At 44.1% G+C, this 24,812-nt stretch overlaps 1 protein-coding gene across 2 annotated transcripts; it reads left to right on the forward strand.

Annotated features, from left to right (window-relative positions):
* Positions 1–345: 345 nt before the first annotated feature.
* ECHDC3 (enoyl-CoA hydratase domain containing 3) lies at positions 346–23,514 on the forward strand. 2 transcript variants are annotated; one of them, XR_008443686.1, is made up of 6 exons: positions 346–512; positions 2,864–2,985; positions 7,842–7,939; positions 10,628–10,828; positions 12,412–12,892; positions 22,540–23,514. XR_008443686.1 is itself a non-coding variant. In XM_054016562.1 (5 exons), exons 1-5 carry the CDS (start codon positions 361–363, stop codon positions 12,742–12,744), a joined length of 906 nt encoding a protein of 301 aa, XP_053872537.1. In that variant the 5' UTR covers positions 346–360; the 3' UTR covers positions 12,745–14,288. The 2 variants fall into 2 exon arrangements, 1 of the variants encoding a protein (XP_053872537.1); XM_054016562.1 differs by lacking the exon at positions 22,540–23,514 and having other exon boundaries at positions 12,412–14,288.
* Positions 23,515–24,812: the final 1,298 nt, after the last annotated feature.

Below are 24,812 nucleotides of genomic sequence, written 5' to 3' on the forward strand. Positions count from 1 at the left end.
GCTGGGGCTGGAAGGAATCATTAGGTCCGGTTCACCATTGTCCTGCTCTAATGCATTGTCACGTACACCTGTGCACAATGAGTGTTGCGGCTGCCAAGTCAGACTGGCGATGTCTTTGCACTGAGGGGCAGGGCAAGGCGGCATCAGGCTGCGAGTGCCTGCAGAGCAGAGGCGAGCCCGATAGCACCCAGCTCTCTGGGCAGGCAGAGGGAGCGGACTGTCTGTGGGTGACCGGGTGGAGGAGTAGCCTTGCCCCGGCTCGTTTCCCTGCAGAGCCCCGCCAGCCTAGGGGTCAGCAGAGAGCCAGAAAGGCTCCAGCAATCGCACCGCAACTCCTCCCACTCCTTCCCCAAACGAGCAATGGCTGCGAGCCTGAGACTCTGGAGGCTGAAGCCCTCCCGGATCCTCCGCGGCCCCGTTGCCTCTGGGTTCAGCAGCGGCGCCACAGCTGGATCGGGGCAGCAGCCACAGCTGGAGAAACTCACCAGCGCTCGGCAGCTGGATGGCATCAGGTGAGGCTGCGCTGTGCCCGTGGGAGCCGCTGAGCAAAGGGTCCGACAGAACCGACCAGCGCTGGGACTTCAGAGTAGTCCCCACTCTCCCCAGTGCCCTCATGGGACATTCCTGTTGTGGGATTGTGTCTATAACCCAGACCCCAAAACGAGGGGTGTCTGTGTAACGCCCTAGACCCCACCCCCAACTCGCCCTTAATAGCAAAAGGGCTGATGGATTTCCCTGACATGCAGACAGTTTTCTATGCAGTTAATCTTCATAACACTGGGTTTCTGGTGTCAGTGATTTAACGAGACAGTGCCAACTTTTGTGGAGGACCTGCATAGATTTGGCTATGCAATGAGTGAGTGTAACTAAAAGGTGGTTGGGGTACAGTTCAAGGCCAGTATGACAATCAAAACCCAGGGGAATCATTTTTTAAAAGTCCTTTTAAAAATAAGGACATAAAATAGTTTACAGGAGCAGGGATGGGGCCTTCCCACCTATCTGTTACTCTGTTCGGTCCCTAGCACAGTGGGTGTGGCTTAATAATTTTGACAGAACATTTGCACTTCTTAAATTTTCCTTGTGGTATATAAAATCCTGAATTCACCGCCCATGGTGTGCATGGTGCTGTCTGACCTATGAAGAGCCGGGAGTCTCCCTGCCACAGAGATTTACCAATCAAAGGGCTTGTCTACACTGGCAATTTACAGCGCTGCACCTTCCTCGCTCAGGGGTGTGAAAAAACACCCCCTGAGCGCAGCGAGTTTCAGTGCTGTAAAGCACCAGTGTAAACAGAGCACCAGCGCTGGGCGCTACGCCTCTCGTGGAGGTGGGTTTTTTTAGAACCCGGGAGAGCTCTCTCCCAGAGCTCTGCCGTGACGACACAATCCACGTTAAAGCGCTGTCAGTGTTTCTCAAAAGTCAGTGTTTCTCAAATGCAGCCACCAGGGGCTTTTCTTGCAGCCACAACTTCCTGCGCTGTGATGCAGGAGGGAAGTGGCATAGTAGTGGCCCCTCCTGGGTGCTTCTGGATGCACCACCTGTGTGTTGGTTGCTGTATCTGCCAGCAGGAGTTGGGCCCTGCTCCCCTCCAGAGACACCTGGGGCACAACACTGGAGGAGCAGCTGGTGAGTTCCCCACCTTCCCAGGAGTGGTGGGGCTCAGGCTTTGGACTTCAGCCCTGGTGTGTTGGGGTGGCAGGCTCTGCCTACGGGGTTTTGGGCTCCAGCACTGGGCTCTGGCTGCACAGCCGTGGGGCTTCAGGCTCCAGCCCCCTGCTGCCTCCCCCGGCCACCCACCTACCACCCCCATCGCCCCTAACCCCGCTGCCTCCCCTGACCCTCATCCAGTGTTTCATTTGTCCCGGGCTTGCCAGGGTTGAGTACGTCTGCTGTGAAAAGTGATACTTGTATGTTTGTTAATATCACTTTTCACAGCAGACTTACTAGCTAGCAATAAATATATTACAATAATTTGGACATGTGTATGTGCATATTTATTTGTTTTTCCTAAAGCTAACCAAATATTATAGGAAAAAATATGAGAGCAGCTATCAGCGAGTGCGGCCACCAAAAAATTTGTCCTGAGAATCCCAGGGCTAGATCCTGCAGTTGCTTCTGTATGGACGGACCCCTGTGCCTGCCTGGGGCCCCATTGCCCAAGGCTCCCATGCTTATTCCCATCAAGTGTAGTCCTGTTGACCTAAATGGGATTATTCACAGTCACAAGTGTTATGCCTGGTCTTAAGTGTGTGCTAGATTGGGCCCTAACAGACACAATGAGGTACAGGACATAACTGTGCCTTCTTAGTCCCACAAAGTGTGTGGCTTGGAATTTTTAAATTAAATTTTGTATTGGGGGGAGGGGGGTTCCTGCTTTCACTTTATGAAATTGTGATGCTCTTACCCTTTGCCACCATGGGAGAGAAGTGATAATAGAATAAACACGACTTCTGTCTGTTCCCAAGAGGTGACCTCCCAAGGATCTAATGATGAACACATCTGGTATGTATAAGTAAGCTCTGTAGCCAGTCCATATCTGATACAGAGGAACTCGACAGCCTCCGTCAGGGAACAAAGTTATCAAGAAATGCTTTCTGGTAGCAAGTTTAAAACCAGATTCAGCTGTAAAGTCTTTAGCAGAGGGACATTTTTTTTTTACATGATTGTACAGTGCCTAGCACAATGGGGTCCTGAGCACTGATGAGGTCTCTTGGCTCTACTGCAATACAAATAAATAATATTAAATAAAATAAAAAATGTCAAGTGCCCGTCCTTACTTTGACCAAAGCTTTGATTCCAGAAACAGAGAGATTCTATTTTGTTTGACTGGATCATGACCAATTTGTTATTAAAATCTTTACAGACACATTATCTTGAATAACCCTAAGAAAAGAAATGCTCTGTCACTCTCTATGCTGAAGTGTCTCCGCGATGATATTCTGCATGATATCGAAAGCAAGGCTCTCAGAGTCATCATCATTTCAGGTACTTCCTTGATCTCAGGGGAAAATAAAGGTTGGAAAAAAAGATGGGTTAACTGCCGTGTTCTACAATGCCATATACCTAGTGGTGGTTTGGACAGTGTTAGAGCTGGGCAAATAATGGATGTTTTGGTTCACTGTCAGTTCCAAATTTGCAGAGTTAGGGCCATTGTTTACCCAGCTGTAAAATTGGAATAATACTTACCCAAACTCTGTTAGGTGTTTTAGATGAATATCATTACAGATCTGGGGATCCTGCAAAGACTTACATATATGTAGGGCTTCTATTTTTCAGGGCTTATTAATTTCATTTTTAGGGGGTTATTAGTAGCAATTTTTAAATTTTATGTAGCTGTAGATGGTACAGTCTTCCAGGGGAGCAGTGGGGGCAAAAAATCTAACTTGTTTGAAGACTGAGTTTGATAAGCTTATGAAGGGCATGGTATGATGAGGATATATGGCCCATATCTCCAATGGCTGGAGATGGGACACTAGATGGGGAGGGCTTTGAGGTACTATAGAGAATTCTTTCCCAGGTTTTTGACTAGTGGGTCTCACCCACATGCTGAGGGTCTAACTGATCACCATATTTGGAGTCAGAAGCAATTTTTCCCCAGGACAGATTGGCAGAGACCCTGGGCGGTTTTCACCTTCCTCTGCAGCGTGGGTCACAGGTCACGAACTGGTTTGAACGAGTGTAAATGGTGGATTCTCTGTAACTTGTAGTTCTCAAATGTTGATTTAAAGACTTCAGTAACTCAGCCAGAGGTTATGAGCGTATTACAGGAATGGGCGGGGGGTGATATTCTGTGGCCTGCAATGTGCAGGAGGTCAGACTACATGATCATCATGGTCCCTTTTGGCCTTAAAATCGATGAGTCCAAAAATCAGGGATGTTGGAGTTTTCTCTTTGTATACACTGTAATGAGCAACCTCTTCATACTGTTCCCTGGTGTACATCAACCTAGTACTGTTTCGAACCACACTATGCTAAAGCGCACCAGGGAACCTTTAGTGCCCACCGGCAGGGTCTGCCCGGACCAGTTAATGCGCAACACATTCGTGTGCTTTAGAAATCACCCCCTCATAGTCTTCATTACTGCTCTGTGTAAACAAGTCCTTAAATACAAGTAACCATTGCCAGGGTTTATTTGATAAACACTATTTTTATTTATATTGTGTTTTATTGGTTAAGACTTAAAATCAGAAGTCCTACATATGCTTAATTTTACACGCTGTGAGCAATACCTTCAAAGTGACCTGAGAGAGTACTACCCACACTGTGTGAAGCTAAGCATGTACTTAAGTCCATGCAGGGTCTGGCCCTACTCTGTACGTGCAATAATAAGGACTGATGGTAGTAATAACGAAACTTTCCTTCACTCAGTAAAAATACAAATCTATACCAGTGACAAACACTGCAGAAACCCTCTTGTAAGCTGTAGCGTTTTGGACCGTTACTGCAATATATTTTTAAGGGTTCATAAGTCCAGTTGCTACTTTTCTTTTAAAAATCAATTTTATATATAGGGATTTTTTAACAGAATAAAGCCTAGGTTACAATGACCATCAGGTTAAAGAAAATTACTTTTTCTTTTTAAGGGTTTACTGTTCAGAGGTGTTGAGCTCCCACAACTCCCATTGATTTCAGTGGCAATTCCAGAGGCTCATGTGCTTAATGTTGATATTGTGATCAATGTCACAACATGTTGTGCAGAAGTTCAGTGGCTAGGACACGATATTGAGGCTCAGGAGATGTGGATTCTATTCCCAGCTTAATCACTAGCTGCCTTTGTACTCTTGCGCAAACTTCACGGTCCCTCAGTCTCCCTATTTGTAAAAGGAAAGATGACAAACATGATAAAGATCTAAAAGTGACCAGCATTATATAAGAGCCAAGTTTTATTATGTCCCTTCTTCCTTCTAGATACTCATATAACCCCTATCACTATAGGTAAAGTTGATGGGGATGGTATAAGAACTGGAATAAAACAGTAATATCTGAGCACTTCCAGAGTATATAAAATAGAAAAAAAACAATAAACAATCTTTTTTTTCTTTTCTGGCCTATAGGAACAATAGCTTGATTGGTTTATAATTCTTTTTAATTTTGTGTGCATTGTTGTGAGAGTTGGATTGTGTGTATATCTCTGTGGGTGAAGGGCTTATTGAGGGAAAGGCAGGTCAGAGAGATGAGGTTTCAGTTAGCTTTGAAAGTCCATGGTACTTTTTATGACGTGCTGTAATGAGTTTCATCATCTCGGTGCCGCCCCTGTGAAAATTCTGGCTCCTGTACACTCATGAGCTGCCTTGGGATGCTCCACAGAAGAGAGCGTGAAACAAACAGGGGAAAAGTGACCATTTTTTTGAAATTTTCTACTAATTTTTCAAAATCAAAAAAAGTAAACGTTTTGTTTACAGGAGGCTGCAGCCTCCTGACTTCACAGAGCTTGAGAATCCTTGGAGATATATGGTTCTATCCTCGCAGATCACATTACTTGGGGGCGTTATTTCTTGCTTTAATTTTTTTTTTTAAACGAGAACTTTCAACCAGCTCTACTCCAGTTTCATTGTTTTAGTGGAATGCAGCTGATATGGAGGAGGACGTGATCTCAGGCCGAATCCTATGGGATGGTTTTTCATGACCTAGCAGTGGAGTGGCCCATGGGCTACTGTGTTTTGTATAAATAGGAGCTTTTTAAGGGTGTGCGTGTGGCTTTTTCCCAAACATAATTAGTTACAACAATCTGGCACAAAGGGAACAATTACATGGCCAGGGCTGCATCTGTCTGCAGGGGTGGGACACAGTCTTTGCAGTTGGACATGGATGTTTTTTGGTGCCTGGCTACATAAGTATCCATTAGTAATGAGGAGCTCTAAAGAACCCCAAAACTGCCGACCAACTTACCCTGAGGGCAAATGCCCTCAATAGAGAGGATACTTCCTTTTTCCTATCACTATTACCTTGCTGTGGCCAGGATTCAGCATTCATCTAGATGCAGATCTCTAGCAGGCATTGAGAGAGCTGGGGGGTGATACTGTTTGTGTTTGACATAAAGGAGATGTATAGCTGGGCGTATTCTGCATACTGATGGCACTTCAGTCTGTGCTGTCACACCAGCCTTCCTGACCACATCATATAGTTAAAGGATCCTGGGGAGAGACGAGAGAGAGAGAGGACTGAGCCATGTGGGACTCCACAGATGAAAGCTTTGGAGGTGGAGCAACCATTGCCCACAACAACCGTCTGAGAAGAAAGACAGTTCTTGTCTGTTGCCCTCCTGAACAACCTGGCACCAAAATCCTGATCTTTATTTAGCGTGGGTGAAATATTAACCAGAGCCTGCTGAGTGCTGTGTAAACAGGAGAGAACTGTGTTAATCAGCCTAAGAGCAGAGCAGCTCCCCACCATACTGGGTAGGAGCTGTTATTTAAGTTGCACTGAATAACTATTTTGTGGTGTTTTCTGAAAAGCTTGGCTGAGCCCTGAAAAACCACATCACTTCCTATTGACTGAGGTAGGAAACTGCTAAACACAGGGGGCCAAATACTACCCCCCTCCCATGGAAAAGCCAACGGGATGAAGGAAAGAATTTCAAAAATTCTGTGGGTGTGACCTCACGTTATTTTTGAGGGGCTGCAGCCTCCTGACTTCACAGAGCTTGAGGATCCTTGGAGATATATGGTTCTATCCTTGCATATCACAAGGCAAACACGCAGAGAGCCAGCCCCACTATGCTTTTCCCTTGCCTCCTGCGCTGCCCAGCCCCCCTCGCTCAGGAGCAGTGCATTTGGTATACCACCTTCTCTCCGAGCTGAGGAGGGGGTGTCACTACTGCAAGAAGCAGCACTAACTCCCCTCTGGATTTCTCCTAGGAGACCTGAGTTGCTAGGGAGCATTTCACATACAGCAGTAATATTAATAAGGTGAACATGTGGCCTGTCGTGATTTGTCACGATGGAGGTACCAGGGCCGGCACCAGCTAAGGAAGCAGGTGCTTGGGGCGGCCAATGCAAAGGGACGGCACTCCATTTGCTATTGCGGCGGCATGTCTGGGTCTTCGGCGGGAATTTGGCGGCGGGTCCCTCAGTCCCTCTCTTCCTCTTTGAGCTGCCACCGAAGTGCCTCGCCACTTGGGGCGGCAGAAAACCTGGAGCCGGCCCTGGCAGGTACCTCCTGCATTGAACCGATCCGTAGTGTTACTATACAATTAAGAAATTGTCATGTTTTCACCCCAGAGGTGGCTGCATTTCAGCAGCTTAAGAGATCCCTTTGTATGGCTTGTGTATCAATTTAAGATTATAAGGTGCCTTGGATGACTTTGGGATGAAATATATTTGAGCTACGTGCATGTAAATTCTTATTATGTCTGCCATTTTGTGCCTCTCCTAGATGACCAGTTGTCATGGCTTGCACTAAGTTACACAAGAGGTGCTCATTAACAAGTGATGTAAGATCACTGTTGCATTTCACTGGGTACTTACAATGGAAGGCAAAGTGAAGCTGAAAATGAAAGCTCATGGGCTTCTTCTACAGATGTGTCCTTACAATGCCCATTAGAGTCCATGGGGCTTATGTGACTAAATTTAGTCACATAAGCCCCATGGACTCTAATGGGCATTGTAAGGACACATCTGTAGCAGTCTGTATAATGGCAGTTGAAATCTTGATCTAAAAAACAGGCGCCAACATTTTGTGATGTTTTTGCAAAGTACCCCCGCCCCCATTTTTTGGGTATCTCTACTTCTGCCATGTAGGACTTACTACATTCTGCATTGTCACCGGCCCAAGATGCTAGATTCATTCAGATCAGCGACGTTTACAGTTTTTTTTTCTTCATTTTATTGCATGCTTTGCAGCGGAAGGACCTGTATTTTCTGCTGGCCATGATTTAAAGGAATTGTCTAGTGAACAGGACACGAAGCACCATATTGAAGTATTTGAGACCTGCGCTGAGGTAAGCCAGGGTGCTGGTTTTGCACTAATGCCAATGAAGAGGTGTTGGCGTTTCAGTGAGGAGCTGAATGGAGCAATGAAAAAAGTTTAAGAAGGGAGAGAATGTGGTGGTCTAGTGGTTAGAGCAGAGCTTAGTCCCTCTAGACTCCTGACTCCAGTTCCTGACTCTGCCACTCTCTGATCTTGGACATGTTATTTCCTCTGGTCATTTCTCCAAATGCAAACAGAAGTGCAAGGATTATGCATGATTAAAGGCTTGTATCTGCAATATGCAAATGCCCTAAACTAGGTATAATTGTTGCATGTTCCTTTAAATCTTTTTAATATTTGATCCATGTATCATCACTGCATGAGTCTTGCACTTTGCGCAAATATGGATCAATTCCTTATCTGTTTCATAGGCATAATACTCCTAACCTATCTTGCATCAATTAGGATCTGTTGTCCTATTCCAAAACCTAGTTGATCAACTGGAACCAATAGGGACACATGGTTAATTTACTGATATTTGCTAAAAGCTCTGAGAACCTCATGAGAAAGTTGCTATGCAAGTGCCAGGTACGATTAGACATACTGATAACACCCATGGATTTGCCTGTTTTGTATGAGTAAGATACATGTTTAATTTAAGGCTGATTTTTTTTTCTCCTTTCAGTTGAAGACAGGGGTGGCTTGAGGTTGGGTTCATGGGTTCAGTTGCACCCACAGAAATCATGAAACCAAGGGTGCAAAACCAGGAAAACAGGATGGGGAGGCAGCCAGGTTGAACCTGAGTGGCACTGTGACCCTATGTGCAAGATTTCAACACCCAGAGTGGGGAGCCAGACCCAGCTCCACAGGACAGGAGCAGCTACTTCAGGGTGAGTGAGAGGATGGTCTCGCTCTTCAGCCCCTGCCTCTCAGGGCCTCCCCTCAGCACCAGGCTGGGATTAAGGTTGCAGTGCTAGGAAGGAGGGGGCTGCTGCAGGCGGGCAGTGCCCCCTCAGCTGTTTAGTATAGTGCACCCATTGAATCAGGGCTGGCTACGTTTACCCCTGGTTGAAGATAGTCATGTGTTATTCATACAGGCTTGTGCCTAACCCCCATCTGAGCAATGTCCTGCCATGCTGACCATGGGCAACTCAGCAAACAGCCACTGGTTCATGGAAAAGGGAAGATCAAACTGGAAACATAAAACTTGTTCTACTGTCATATAGAGTGGAATCAAGAGTTTGCAATTTTCTCCACTTTAACACCAAAGGAAATTAAACTGTCCTGTGCGTATAATTAATACCATGAACGTGGGCAGGATTTCAGTTATCGGCAGTTCCAGCTGTAATCAGCAGGCAGATTGGAATAGAATGGCTCAGCTATTTCATTCTTTGGGATTCATGATGTAGCAAGGTAGGCTTTGATTTCATAAAGAAAAATATAGGAAGATTAGCAGACTATTTGTAGTGTAAAAAGCTAAGTCAGTGCATAAGTCTTATGCAGAATCAGGGCCTTAGTGTATGATGAGTGTAACAATTTAGCCATGAGTGTAAGGAACAAATAAGGCACAATGCTTCAAATAAATATCGTGGGACCATGAAAATGATAAAGAAGGTTCAAGAGGAAATGAAATGCCAGGGACTAAAATAAATAAGATATGATCTTTTTTTCTAACAGGAATATCTTGCACTTCTGTAGCCCCTTCCATCTGAGGATCTTAAAGAGATTGAAAACTAATCAAACCTCACTTTACCCCTATGTGGCAGAGAAGTCTGATTGGTAAATAGCCACATCTTACATGTGGGGAAACTAAGGAAGTTAAGTGACATACCCAATGTGGTCTGGTGAATAGAGCACTGGACTAGGGACTCAGGTGACATTAGTTCTAGTCCTGGCTCTGCTAGTGGCCTGCTGCATGCCCTTGGGCAGATCACTTCATCTCTGCCTCAGTTTTCTCATCTGTAAAATGGGGATAATAATACTGACTTCCTTTGGAACACACTTTGAAATCTACTGATGAAAAGCACTGTTTAGAAGCTAGGTATTATTATCCCACACAAAACTCTGATACATCTTGGAGTAGAAGCTAGCTCTCCTGACGTGTTTAAACACAAGAAAACAAATATGGTAATTTTTTTAAAAAGGATGTTTTGAAGAAAGTACCTGCAGATGTGATTACTGTACACAAACGGATTCCTTGCCTGGTTCCAAGTCTCAAGAAGTGCTGGACACTAGTTTTTAAACAGTAGCACAAGAGCTAATGCAAAACTGAATTTGGAGATTTCAGCCAAGGAGGGTAAAATATGATTAAGCAGAAGTGATTTCCCCCCCACAAGAAGAGATGAAGAAACCAGCTGAAATTTGTCATCTGGTCACAATGTGCTGATGTGAGTTGGTAATCATGATAACACTTAGCAGGTAAATAGCACTTTTTATCTGCAGAGCTCAAACATGGGTAAGTATCATTATACAGATGGATCAGTACCACAGAAGTGTCCTGACCCCCAGCTCTGTGTAATACGCTTTGGGGATAGGGACTGTCTTTTATTGTATGTTCGTTCAGCACCCAGCACAATGGGTCACTATGCTACCATATTACAGATAATAATCAGTGAAGATAATTATTGTATCTGTAATAACATCTTCAAGTCACGGATTATGGGAACATGTTGCACCTATGTATCCGTGACCTGCTGACCACTTCCTTTTGCTCATACAGGTCATGACTCTGCTCCAAAAACTCCCCGTACCAGTGATTGCCAAGGTAAATGGCTTGGCTACGGCAGCAGGCTGCCAGCTGGTGGCGAGCTGTGACATTGCAGTAGCGAGTGAGAAATCCAGGTTTGCTACACCCGGAGTCAAGGTCGGGCTGTTCTGCTCCACACCAGCTGTGGCCGTAGGGAGAGCCCTTTCTAGAAAGGTAGGCTGTGTTCAAGAGAGAACTGTTCTCTCCGGTGCCTGAAAATAGACTCTGTATTTACGTGCTCTAGCTCCCATCCATGCACCTTCCTCACTCAGCACTTTGTAGTGCAAAACATTCCACTGCCAAAAGCAACTTTAGAAAAAAACATTGGTCTGAGGGGGGCTGGGAAGTCCAAGAATAGTGTAGATGTGGCCTGTATTCCAGGACAGCAGCTCTGCTACCTCCCTGATCACAAGCAGCGGGTCCCCACAGCAGCAGCAGATCAGCACAGTAGTCCTTCTCCCTCCTGCCAGTAAATTCTTTCCTTTAGACAATGATGCTTTCCCCCTGCTGGGAGACCCCTCCAAGTGCAGGATACCAGTCCCATTAGGTATCCTTTCCTGCCAAGCACTGACATTTCAATGCCAGCATGATCTGCTTAGATCTGTTTTAAATAGCATCTATGACCCTCCTTTATCTCCTCCCCTTTTCTTTCCTGCTGACTGTGAGTATGGCCTCACTCACTACATAAGGAATATGATGCACTTCACAAAGCCTTGTTTGAGCTGTGCAACCTCAGGGGCCAGTCCTCATACTGTATCCATCTGGGCAGAAGCTCGTCAATGGGGATCTGCTCAAGTGCAAGGGTCCTCCTGTGCAGGTCAGATTGCAGGAAAGGGACCTTAACCCTTAACTTCCCAGCTCTGATGCCATCATCTTGAAATCTAGTCCATTTTCTATTGAGTGAGTTAGAATGGTTTGATACTACAGCTGCTCCTGGATCATCCTTCCAATATTTCTGATTGCACAATTCCATGTTTAAAATATGTGTCAGTGTATTTTTTTAAAGTGCAAGTGCTCCCATATCAGATTAAAAAGCACCATTGTTGCAACTGTTAGAACTTCTGTTTTTACATCTTATCAAATGAAATGTGTCTGAGATGCTTCTATTTGTAGCTACTGAAGCAAAGACAATAACAAGGGTAGTTAGACCTCATGGTTCAGGATATCAGCTGATTGCCTCTACGGTCAGCAAGGCATTTTTCTCCCCATATTTAGCACTGTACAATTAGCCAAGTACATTATGGATTTTTTCCCTCTCATTTAAAGCATCAGACACAGGTCACTGCAGGAAGCAGGATACAGAAATAGATGTAGCCGTGATCTAACATGAGCGACAGGGAGTCCAATTAAAAACACACACAAAACTAAAACTAAGGCCAACATTTTCAAAAACTACCCACTGATCTGGCATGCCTTCATTTTTATTCTACTTTGCTTTTTGTGTGCCCAATTTAAAGCACCAAGATGGGCCTATGTTTTAGAAAATGCTGAGTGCCCACCCCTCCCCTTGGCTTCAGTTGGAATCGTGGGGGTTCAGCAGTTCTTGGTATGAGGATCAGGTGACTCAAGTTGGCACCTAAAATCTGTGGGCACTTTTGAAACATTTTTGCCTCTGGACCCCACCCTGCTCCCATGGAAGCCCATTTTGCCAGTGACTTCAGGGGTGAACAAGATTGGGCCTTATGTCTCCATTTTAATTGCTGACGTAAACCAAAGCAAGTTGAACTGTCTCAGTAGGATTTATTTTTTCTGTCCAGGTTGCATTAGAGATGCTGTTCACAGGAGAGCCTATTTCTGCCCACGATGCATTGCTGCATGGACTTATCAGCAGGGTGGTACCAGAAGACAAGCTGGAAGAGGAGACCATGAAAATTGCACGCAAGATATGTGAAACTAGCCGGTCTGTTGTGGCACTGGGGAAAGCCACCTTTTACAAACAGATGGCACTGGACCTTGATGCTGCCTACAGAATGACGTCCCGGGTCATGGTGGACAATCTGACCCTGAAGGATGGACAGGAAGGAATAGAGGCCTTTATTCAGAAGCGCAAGCCTACCTGGTCACATAGTGTGAACACAGCTTGCAAATGAGTACACTCAGGCTTAGCTAACTCACACCGGTGTCTTCTCTGTGAAAGTCCCAGGGACTGTATTTTTGGTGTTGCTGAAAACTATATTTCACTTCTGTATTGTGTAGCCCTTGTGAGGATGATGGCCGCTGGCACTGGTGATGAGGAAGGTATGTTCAGTTTGGACTATGGGCAAGTCCTCAGATGGTATAAATTGGCATAGCGCTGGTAAAAGTCACTGGAACTATGTTGGTTTACACCAGCTGAGGATCTGGTCTTCTGTCATTAAGAGGCAACAATATTGCCCAGCTATTGGACGGTATGTCCATGGTTCAGCAGGGAGAGTGCCTCTAAGCAAAGATACTTTGTTCCTAACAGTGAAGTTCTATGCTACTTTGTTTGCTTCCTCGGGTTTTGCATAGTCAATTAATGCAGTTGCTAAATCTCATGGATTTCTTTCTTCTGAATGTTGGGATGGAGAATGCTATCCCCACTCTCCTTTTTTCCATCTGTAAAATGTTTGCCCCATTTATCACATACATCGATTTGCTAAATTTACTATATTTAGCTCTCCTATTCCCCTTCTAGTTCATTTATATCAGGAGCGTGGATTTCCACTCATAATGCATTTTCCAATAGCTATATGTGGTAATTTCTTTTAGGTCTTTCTTTTCTCTTCGTTCTTTTGTACTCAGCTCAATCCTGTTGACATGAGGCATTTTTGGGGTTCTCCCTCCCACCCCCATGTTGTCCACTGAATTCCCAGCATTCTGCATATATTTGTTTAGGGTTCTCATCTTCTCTGTTTCCTATAACTTTTGCCCAAACGCTTAAGTTCAGTAACTTCAATCTTAACGCTACAGGCACTTCACCAGCAGCTAACTGCATTATACACAATAGTGTTGTGATGAAGACACCACATACAATGCATAATGTATGAGCTTGGATTGCGTCTAGCTTCCTTAAGATTGTTTGCAATGCTGAATTAATGCTTGGCATTGGTACTTAGTATTTGGTCTTATTAATGTTCTACAATGCATTACCATTGCTTTCTTTTGTGCTCATCGGGTGGGTCCAGAAATACTTTAAAATAAGTTGAGTTTATCTTTACATTTATCTACACTATTTTCAATGTGATCCTTCCATGTTAGCTTCCTATCAAATGTGACACCCAGGAATTTATAGCTTTTAACTATACCTATTTGCTGTTCATACAGAGACAATTCATCTTTTTAATTTTCTTTTTAGTGAATATCATTCCTTTCATTTTGAGAATTGAAAATCCAAAGCCCCACATTTCCCCATTTGGCATTTTTCCTAAGCACTTCATTAATTTGTTTCTCACCTATTTCTTGGTTTCAGTTTTTAGCCCATACGGCGTGATCATCTGAAAACCAGGATGTGCCTATTCCTGCACTCATCCTTTTGGGGAGACTGTTTATCATTACATTGAGTAAGATACAGCTGATAACACTCCCCTGCGGACCGCCATTTATGATTGTTTTCACAGTAGCAGCCGTGTTAGTCTGTATCCGCAAAAAGAACAGGAGTACTTGTGGCACCTTAGAGACTAACAAATTTATTAGAGCATAAGCTTTTGTGGACTACAGCCCACTGTAGTCCACGAAAGCTCATGCTCTAATAAATTTGTTAGTCTCTAAGGTGCCACAAGTACTCCTGTTCTATTTATGATTGTGTATATATGCTAAAGTAGGCTTTTCTTACTCTGACCTGCATAGTTCTTTTACTTAAGAAATCCTTTATCCACCTATATATTCTTCCTTTTATGCTAATGGATGATATTGTATGCAATAAGCCCTGTCTCCATAACATGTCATATGCTTTTTCAATATTTAGGAAAGCTACTATCATTTACTCTTTTTCTCAGACTTTTTTGTGCCTCCATCTCTACTCTTAGTATGTGATCAACTGTACTCCTTCCCCTCCTGAACCCAGTTTTCGCATTGTCTATCAGTCCTTTTTTTTCTAGATATGTTGTTAATTGTTCATTCGTTTTTGCCATGGCTTTCCCCATACATGATGTAAGGGCAATTGGCCTGTACAGATCAGGTCTTTTTCGCAGCTTTCCTGGTTTCCATGCTGGGACTGCAACCACATGTTTCATCTCTATTGGTAGCTCACCTGTTCCCCACACACTGTTGTATAGTTTTAATGGTATTTTCAGACTTCCTTCATCCAGATGTATTAGCATTTTGTTCCATACACCTTCCATGCCTGGTGCAGAGGTATTGCTTTTACCGATAGCTTTTTGAAGTTCCCTCATACAGAAGTTTTTGTTTAATATTGTATTCTCATCTCCCTCCCACCTCTTCCCGTTCTCGTGATTCTCTTTAATCATTTTTCCCGATCACATAGATTTCTATATCTGATCTTCATCATTACTAACATTGTGGAATATTTCTGCTAGGGCTTCTGCTTTTTCCTTGTTCGAGCTTTTTGTCCCTTGGCCTTCTACAATGAGGCCTGGTACAGAATTGCCCTTACTCCATATTCTATTCATTTTCCGAATCTCCCTGATGTTTTGGTATCTTTATTTATTTTCCCATCGTACTTTCTCCAGCTTTCTTCTCCCCCCCTCATAATTACCTTTCTTTTATATTTCATTAAATCCTTAGTATTCATTGTATTTTTTGCTTTCTTATATGACTTGTTCCTTTCTTTAATTGCTTTTTTATATTCCTCATTCCACCATGGTACGTGGTTTCTACCTTTAGGGTGACTTAATATCTTAAGTATTGCTAACTTCGCTGCCATTATAATTCCCTTAGGTATATTGCTACTAAACTCCTCAGTGTTATAACTTATACATTGTTCATTAATATTTTTGTTACATTTGCTCCCAGTTTGATTTTTTTCATATTCCAAGTAGGGGGTCTTCCTCCATCCTCAACACTGTCTTTACCTTGATAAACTATAAATACTGGGAAGTGATCTCTTCCCATTCCCTCCTCTTTATCGACTTCCCGGATGCATTTGCTTGCTATACCACTTGACACAATTCCAAGGTCTAGACAGGATTGATTTCCATTGGCTGCATTAAACCTAGTAGGTGTACCATCATTCAGTATTACTAAATTATTTTCATCAATGAATTGATCTACACATTTGCCATTCTTATCATTTTTTCCACTTCCCCATAATCTGTTATGGCTGTTTAGGTCTACACACATAATATATGGGCCTGTAGCATCTTCAACTGTCTGTCAAATCCTTAAATCTCCTGTTTTCCACAGGGGTTGTATACACTATATAGTTTCAAAGATGCAGATTTATTCTGCTTTGGAATCTTGAAAACATTATACTCTATATTAAATTTCTTCAACTCAATTTCACAATAATTTAGGTTTTTCTTAGTGAATGTACAAACACCTCCACCCCTTCCAACTTCTCTTTCTTGCCTATAGATGCCATATCCTGGTATTCTAAAATCTAGTTTTCCCTATGAACCATGTTCTTTGTATTCAAATGATATCAGGTTTAGTATCTTTACCGAGGATATTTTTATTTAGTTCCTGTCCATGTGCTATTAAGTGGTTCTCAACTTATTATATGTTGTGAGTCCAACCCTGGACCCTCGTTGTGTGGGGCCGGCTGGCTGCCCGCCCCAGGCCCCCACCGCGCAACAGCCCCGGCCCCCAGAACTCGTGGGGCCAGCTGGCAGCCCCGGACCCCATCACACGCAGCAGGCCAGCTGCCCTGGACCTGGACCCTGAAGCTCGTGGGGCTGGGAGCCCTGGACCCCCGCTGCGTGGGGCTGGCAGCTGCTCCGACACCAGACCCCTGTCGCACGGCTGCCCCAGACTCTGCAGCTCACGGGCTGGGCGGCTTCCCCGGACCCTGGGCCCCCGACCTCACGGGGCCAGCCGGCAGCCCTGACCCCGGAGTCCCACCAAGCAGGGCAGGCCGGCAGCCCTGACCCCGCCCAGCAGTCCAGACCTCTCTGCACCAGGTAGCCAGGAACCTGGCAACCCCGGCACATTGGCAGCCTTTAGCACACAGCTGAGCTGGGCTGCAGCTGTGTGCTAATTGGACCGCGGGTTGAGAACCGCTGTATTAGACAGTAAACAGTAAATACTTAGTACCATTCTATTTACACTTCAGTGTTTCCTTCACTTAAAAAAGCATGGAGTTGTTCTACTGATAAGTTGCTAACATGTAGGTACTTTCCTGCTGCTTTAACCATAATTTTCATTTTCTGTTTTTTATCCCTGCCTGTGATGTGCAGTTTATTGCTTACATCATAAATGGTTATAAAACTCTTTGTCCATACATAGTATGTCTTCTCCTTTTCCCCCTGTAGCACTCATTATATCCTTTGATTTATTATGTTGTGTACTTATCTCTTCTTACTGAGTTTCCTTTCCTCTTCCCCTTTTGGTCTTAGATGCCTCCTAGTAGCTTCTGCATTGTTTTTGTACCTCTCTTGCTTGGCTGCTGTACACTTTCCATAGGTTGCACTGTGCTTTCCTCCATATTTGCTACACTTGTCATATAAATGCTCTCCTCCACATTTACTGCATCTAAATTTCCCTTCCTGAGGCAATGACTGCCGTGCTCTGTATTTTGTATCTTGTTCGTGACTTCGAGTCTCGCACCTTCCCTGTATTCTTAAAGAATTACAGAAGAGCTTTTTTTTTTTTTTTTTTTTTAATTGGGCCCTATTTTCCTTGTATTCTTGCTAGATTTTGCAAGGAAAATGTTGTTATTTTAAGGCCTCTGAGTTTTCTATATAAACACCTCCTTTCACTGGTGCAGTCTTTACAATCCCAAAGGATAGGATCTATCATTTCCTGCGCCTTCCATGTTACGCATAATCCATCTTTATGCATATTAATTAGAAATAAATTACTATTTAATCTGCAATGCCCTGTTAGAATTCTAAATAGACCCACTTTGCTCTTCCTCTCAGAGCCTTGGAAAATATCAACATTTTCAGCGGTTGGGCATACTTCTCCAAGTCTTTTCCCCTTTGTTTTCTTCACCCACAGCGCTTGCCATTTCTTCCTTATCACATTTTTATTTAGGTGTTTAAATTCCAATTTGCTTCAGGGGATTCCCAGGTCAGTGCATTCAGAATTAATTGTACTTTTTGCCTGTTTGTCCGCCTCTTCGTTGCCTACTGTCCCTACATGCACCAGGATCCATGTGATTACTATGGTTACATCCAGTTGCATCAGTTTGGTTGTTCCAGTAATAGTTCATTAAGAAAATCATTTCTGCTGTCAGACTTGCCAATGTAAATTGCCTGCAGCTCTCATAAGGAGTCAGACAGGATGGCCATGGAGCTGGCATCCCCTTCCTGTTCTCGCTGCTCGCTTTATAGGGTTGGCCGAGCCCTCTCCCAGCTGGGATTCACTCTGTTAACCCTGGCCCTCCTCTCAGGTGATGCCAGGTGACTAACTGGTCTCAAACCTTCATTAACCCTATCAGGGCTGATGTGGGCTGCACAACCCATCATGGTTACATCAGACTGCTCAGACAGATAAGGAGAGGGAAAGGGTTAAATATGGGGGCAACTAACCTTGACAATGTCCTTTTCAATATAATAAGATGCTCTACTTAGTACATCTTCCTACATGGCCAACTGAGAGCACTGAGGAGACAGTAAATTGTTTTTTTATGTTTATATTTAATGGGGGTTATTCAGCTACTCAGCAAATCTCTGTTGGCTCTTCTGTTCCAGGCTTTTAGGAATAAGTACAGTATTGGATTTTTACAGAATTCTGCTCTCCCCAACTGGCTGTGGAACTGAAGTGGTTCACCTGCCCCATCCTAGACCACAAGTGATAGTTTTTTATGTGTGCGCGCGCTCTTTCAGTAGATAATTATATTTTTAGAAATTGTCCTCATGTAATTAACTACCAGCTGCAAAGCAACTTTTTTAGATGGCTCTATTGACACTGTCTTGAGTTGGTTTGGTTTTTTTAAGAAAGTCTGTTTCTGATTAAATAGTTACGAGTCAGAGTTGTTTTACTAAATAAGGGTCGAACCCTGCTCACCTTTCTCCTGTGAATAGGTCTACTGCCTTTAAGCGCCGTATCCTGCCCATCTTATTCACAGAAATAGGCCCATTAATGCCCCAGTCTTGCAAAGACGTATGGGCGTGCTTAACTTTATGCGATCTTAGCAGTGACGCAGTCTCATTGAAATCAACGGGACTATTTGTCATATGTAAAGTTAAGCACATCCATCCATACACCTTTGCAAGATCAAGGGCTTAAGCCTTTAAGCGAGGGAATGTTGGTTACTTATTAGATAGACCAAGGGAGTAGGATGCAGGGCTCCTGAGTTCTCTTGCAAACTCTACCACTCACTTGCTATTTTGGGGTCCAAACTTCCAATGTCCTGGGTTTTGTCAACAACCTCAGTGGAAGTTGAGGATACTCAGCACCCTGAAAGATCAAGATCAAACCCTTCATAAAGCTGGCTCTTCAAGTCCAGTGTCTCTGTATCTGCTCAGAAGCCTGTTATGAGGCATGACAAATTCTGTGCTACGTGCTTTGAGATCTTCAAATGAAAAGCACTACTGAAGTATCACAGTCACTTATTTTTTAAGATGAAGATATTTCTTTGTACAATTTTTGCTCAATACAGCAATTGTGTAATTAGTATAGGCCTGGTTTGACTTGGGAATCCCCACAATTAGTCATCCATCTGTCCCTCTAGTGCTGAAGTCTGTGGAACAGCCTCCCCCCGGGGATTACTGCATACCCTATTGCTGGAAATGTCTCTCACTGGATTGGGCAGAGCTGTGAAAGAACAGAAAAGGGACTGACAAGGTGACCTAAATTTCCAGCTCTAATTTCCGCACCATTTTTTTTTTTTTATCCACAAATGCCTTTATCTAATTTCATGGGCACACAGACTATTACTGTAAAGCAGAATGGTTGCAAATGTGTTAATTAAGTTCTACAGCCCAGGATCAGCAAACCAGATGATAAATTGAAAGCCCTACTGCTGTGCCGAGCTGCTGCCCAAGGACAGAATTTGCCCTGAAATAACTGAGTCTTTCCCTCATCGCCCCATTCATTTCTGTTAAAGAACCTGCTCTGGAGCAGTCAGCCTGCCAGGTAATTAGCCTAGTTCCAAGTGACCCCAATCACAAGTGACATGTCTGTGTGTTGGGCTTCTAGGAATGCAGCTTATCATTACAAGTGGCTCTGAGAGGAAGGGACAAGGTTTCTGGCTAACTGTACCAAGTACACAGCAGCAGCTGGAGTTGGGTCTGGTAGAGAAAATGTAACATACGAATTGCCAGCCCAGGTCAGCGCACTGATCCAGCAGGTCAGGCATCTTGCCTCATAGAGTGGCTAGGACTAGCTGCCTTAGAGCAGTGGTACCCAAACTGTGGGGTGTGCCCCCTAGGAGGGCCCGGAGGAACATCTGGGGGTGCACAGTGGAGCCTGGGCCAGCCCCCATGAGGGGGGTGAGGAGGGAGCATCACCCAGCCCCACTCTGCCCCCAGCTCCCCTCCGGGCCCATCCCTGCTCTTGGCCACCAGCCCCTGGCTGCACGACCCCACTCTCAGGCCCCGGTCCCAGCCCGGTGTGGGGGACAGACACATTCAATACTGGTAAGGGGGGGGGCATGATAGGAAAAGTTTGGGCACCATTGCCTTAGAGGAAGGTGTGTGAGCCCCATAATGGACTGAAGTGTCAAGTAATATAATGCACACATATGATATATAAACATATTCCTCTAATGAAGAATGTAACCAAACAAGCTAGGGTGCAAAAATAGGTCTTAGCTTCATTGAAACTGTAATATAGTAATGACCGCTCTGGCTCAAAGAAGAACATCCTATGGGCCACACCATATTAGCTAGGGCAAATATGTTGAAGGTGCCCTTAGACAGACACACTCGGGATACTAGGCACAAGACATTTGATGTTAAATGTGCAAAAGAGTAGGAGATCAGAATACATCCTAATTTTCCCCATACTTGGGATTTTATCACAAGCATCACAATATTTGGCCTTTTTCTTAAATCTCTAGCTCCTGGAGTCGATTATATGAGAGTTTCAGCTTTCAGAGTTTGTTTGTTTGAAATAAGGTTCTAGCCCTCACGGTTGCAGAGGAAAGCTTGGAGACATGCACCATAATGGTTCAAAACCCAAAAGGCAAATAAAAAACCCCCAAAATTTAGTCATTTTAAATTGTGTTATTTTTAAGCCAGTCTCATGATTTTGGGGGCTGACTCTTGATATTTGAACATCTGGGGCTGGCGATACTGGGATTGGACTGTACTGGTAGCTAATAATTATTATTGTCCCCATTTTACAGGTGGGGAAAATGATGCCAATTGTTTTGCCCAAGTTCACATGGTCAGTCAGTATCATAGAATATCAGGGTTGGAAGGAACCTCAGGAGGTCATCTAGTCCAACCCCCTGCTCAAAGCAGGACCAATCCCCTGACAGATTTTTGCCCCAGATCCCTAAATGGCCTCCTCCAGGACTGAACTCACAACCCTGGGTTTAGCAGGCCAATGCTCAAACCACTGAGCTATCCCTTCTCCACACCTATTCACAGGAGAAAGGTGAGCAGGGTTCGACTCTTATTTAGTAAAACAACTCTGACTCGTAAGTATTTAATCAGAAACAGACTTTTCTTAAAAAAAAACCAAACCAACCCCCCAAGACAGTGTCAATATAGCTTTTTCACCAGCAAAGTTTTCAGTGAAATCAGCAGAAATGCAGGGCATACATACTCTGAAAAGACGCTGAAAAAGCTTTTGGGAAGGAATTATATGAGCTACTGCATCAAAGGCCCCATGCTTGACATTTATTGGCTTTTTGATGAATGTTGGGGTAATTTTACTGTCAACAATTCCTCATTAGGAGCCTAGCAAAGTTCTTTTCTGACCATTATCTTGCTCAATATCACATCATGTTGCCACAAAGAGCAGAGATTCTATGTAAAAAAATATATCTCTGTAGCTGCGACATGGTCCAATAATTCTGCGTTTAAATAATTCCATGGAAATATGGGCAGCCTGCTCTAAACAATAAAGAGAATTCAGACAAATGGCTACGTTTTCATGAAGAGCTAAAGCTTGTTGGACAAAACTCATACCGAGAATATGCAGCGGGATGCAATTCTGTTGGTTTCAGTGGCAATGCACCCAGTTTATACTATCTGATTTTTAACCCACGGGCATCCTGCACCCCTCAAAAATATGCCTTTTTTGGTAAGGAGACATACAAAGGGATATAAAAACTTCAGGGCTGTACTTTTTCCCCTTCTCTATGATGTATAAAAAATGCCTGCATACATTTGTTTCCTACTTGTTTTTAACATTAGAAATGTAGGTCTTGTCTAGACTTGAAGCCCTTCTGGAAAACTGGAATCGCTAATTCCACTGATTAATTGAAAGGGGGAAGTGATTCTATTGAAACTGTTTCAGTCTGAAACAAATGTTGCCAACTCTCATGATTTTAGCATGTGACTTGTAATAGTTGGTATTTTTCTTAAGTCCCAGCTCCTGGAGTCATGTGAGAATTTAAGTGTGATTCTGTATGTCCTCTCATGCTTCCTTCTCTTCTTCCCTCTGTCATTTCCCTACACCCCACTTCCATGTCTGCCCCCCCAGCACTTTTCCTGTCTCCCATATTCACTCTGCCTACCCTTTTCCTTCCCCCCATATTCTCCCTAGCCTCTTATATCCTCATCCCCCCCACATTTATCCACCCTGGGGTTCCTAGGTGTTACCACAATAAATAAGCAATTAACAATTAAACAATAATAATCAGTAATAAAGCATTTTCTAACACAAAATTTAAATTTTCCCTGCTGCAGCTTAAGCCAATTCCTTCTCTGTGGCACTGACAGCGCTTTCACCAGGATGCATCAAAATCTGGACCCATGATTCCTCACTGTCACAGCTGCACCAATGGAGGCTGTACTAGAGACAGCGCACAAGTATTTTTACCAATCCATGGTCTAATACCAGGTTGGAATAATACCCATTTCTTCACTCTGATGGTCTTCACAACCCCATTTGTTTGCTCTCCATGAACATTCCTGGGAGCGAAATCTTTGTACACAGGAATGTTTGCAGAAAGAGAGAAAAAAAGGCCTTGTGAATGTGTGTAAATATTTATTCAAACGAATAGTCAAGCCAGAGGTCTTGAAAGCTTTTTGTGGGATCAGGGAGCGGAAACAAGTTCCTGAGATGTAGGTAGCCATTCAAACTGCATGACTAGTGAAATACAAATAGCAAATGTCCAAAGCAACACTCATGGTTCACAAGGAATTCCTAGACTAACAGATCTACATCTAATCTCTCTTAGGCATTTTTATGACACTCATCACCATAGCATCAAAATATGTTTCCATAAATCATGTGTTGCATAATTCTGAATGATGAACAAGAGAAGATTGTCACGTAATAAAGCCCTGGACTGGGATCAAAATGATCTGGATTCACTTCCTGGCTCTGTCACAGAGTCCCTGTGTGACCTTGGACAAGTCATATAGATTCATGGAGTTTAAGGCTACAAGAGAGCATTAGATCGCCTAGTCTGACCTCCTTTATAGCACAGTCCATTACATTTCACCCAGTTACCCCAGTAATTTGTGTTTGCCTAAAGCAGATCTTGATTTGAAGACATCTAGAGATGGAAGAATCCACCACTGCTCTGGGTAGTCTGTTCCAATGGCTAATCATCTCACTGTTAAAAATGTGTGCCTTATTTCAAATCTGAATTTGATTGGCTTTCGCTTCTAGCCAGTCCAACAGAGCTGTTTGCACTGCAAGCTCCAGTTAGTCTCTTTGTGCCTCACTCCTCATCTGGAACGGGGGGGGGGGGGGAGAAGAAGGGGGCAATTAATACTTCTTTTCTGACTCCTTTTGCCTGTCTTGTTGTATTTAGACTTAAGCTCTTCAGGGCCACGACTGTCTCTTACTATATGTATGTTCAGTGAAGTACTTTGACCTCAGTGGTGCCACTGTAATACAGATGAGAATAAGAATGAACATAGTAATAGCAACCAGAGGCTGTTTGTGGATAATATGCAACTAGACAGAAAGACTAAAGTCAGGAAAAAAAAGTGTCACTTCAAATAATTCACCCAGTTTATCACAAATCCTCAGAATTCCGACTTTGAGCAGCAACGGTAGGAAACATTTTTTAAAAGAGTGACAGAGCTATAGAGCAAACTACCAGTAGAGGGCAGGAATAGCTCATGTTTTGAAGCAACTGCAGGCTAATGGCCTAGTATCTTTCATGTGTTTTCTTTTACTGGAGTGTGTACATGGAACAAGCAGCTGCTGTAAGCACAGAGCTCTCGACACAGCAAGGGTGAGAAAATATCCTTGTAGTCAAGAATATAGATGGACCCAACATTTCTTCTTTTTCTGACCAAGGCTTCCCATTAGTTTACTAAGGCCCTTTTCATCCAACCTCACAAAGGGCTGGTCTACACTGGGGGGGGGGGGGGGGGGAAATCGATCCTGAAGTCAAAGTATCTTGGATCGAATTACCTGGGGTCCAGACGGCGTGGGATCGACGGCAGCGGCTCCCCCGTCGACTACGCTACCGCCGCTCGCTCTGGTGGAGTTCCGGAGTCAACGGTGAGCGCTTTCAGGGATCGATCTATCGTGTCATAATGAGACGCGATATATCGATCCCGGATAAATCGATTGCTACCCGCTGATACGGCGGGTAGTGAAGACGTACCCAAAGCCTGGATTTGTTGTAAAAATAGCTCCAGGGTGGCCACTTGCCTCTATAGTAGGGATGAGCTACTACCTGCCAGAGAGCATTTTAGGGGTGGGTTAGAACCTCTCCAACACCCACTCCCCCGGGATATATTCCCAACCCACCAGTCAGTTTTGTGTCTCTGTGGCTGAATCATTCTATCCAGCACAATTAGACACCCACAGCTGGCCGGTGCCACCTGACTCAGGCCTGTGGGGCTCAGGCTAAGAGACTGTTCAATTACAGGGGAGTCATTCGGGCTCAGACTGGAGCCCAGGCTCTAGGATGCTGCAAGGGGTCAGCTGAAGCCTAAGTCTGAACATCTACACTGCAAGTCGATGGTCCTTTATCCTGAGCCCTGCAAACCAG

This window comes from Malaclemys terrapin, chromosome 1 (genome assembly GCF_027887155.1).
Source record: "Malaclemys terrapin pileata isolate rMalTer1 chromosome 1, rMalTer1.hap1, whole genome shotgun sequence".
Taxonomy (NCBI): domain Eukaryota; kingdom Metazoa; phylum Chordata; order Testudines; family Emydidae; genus Malaclemys; species Malaclemys terrapin.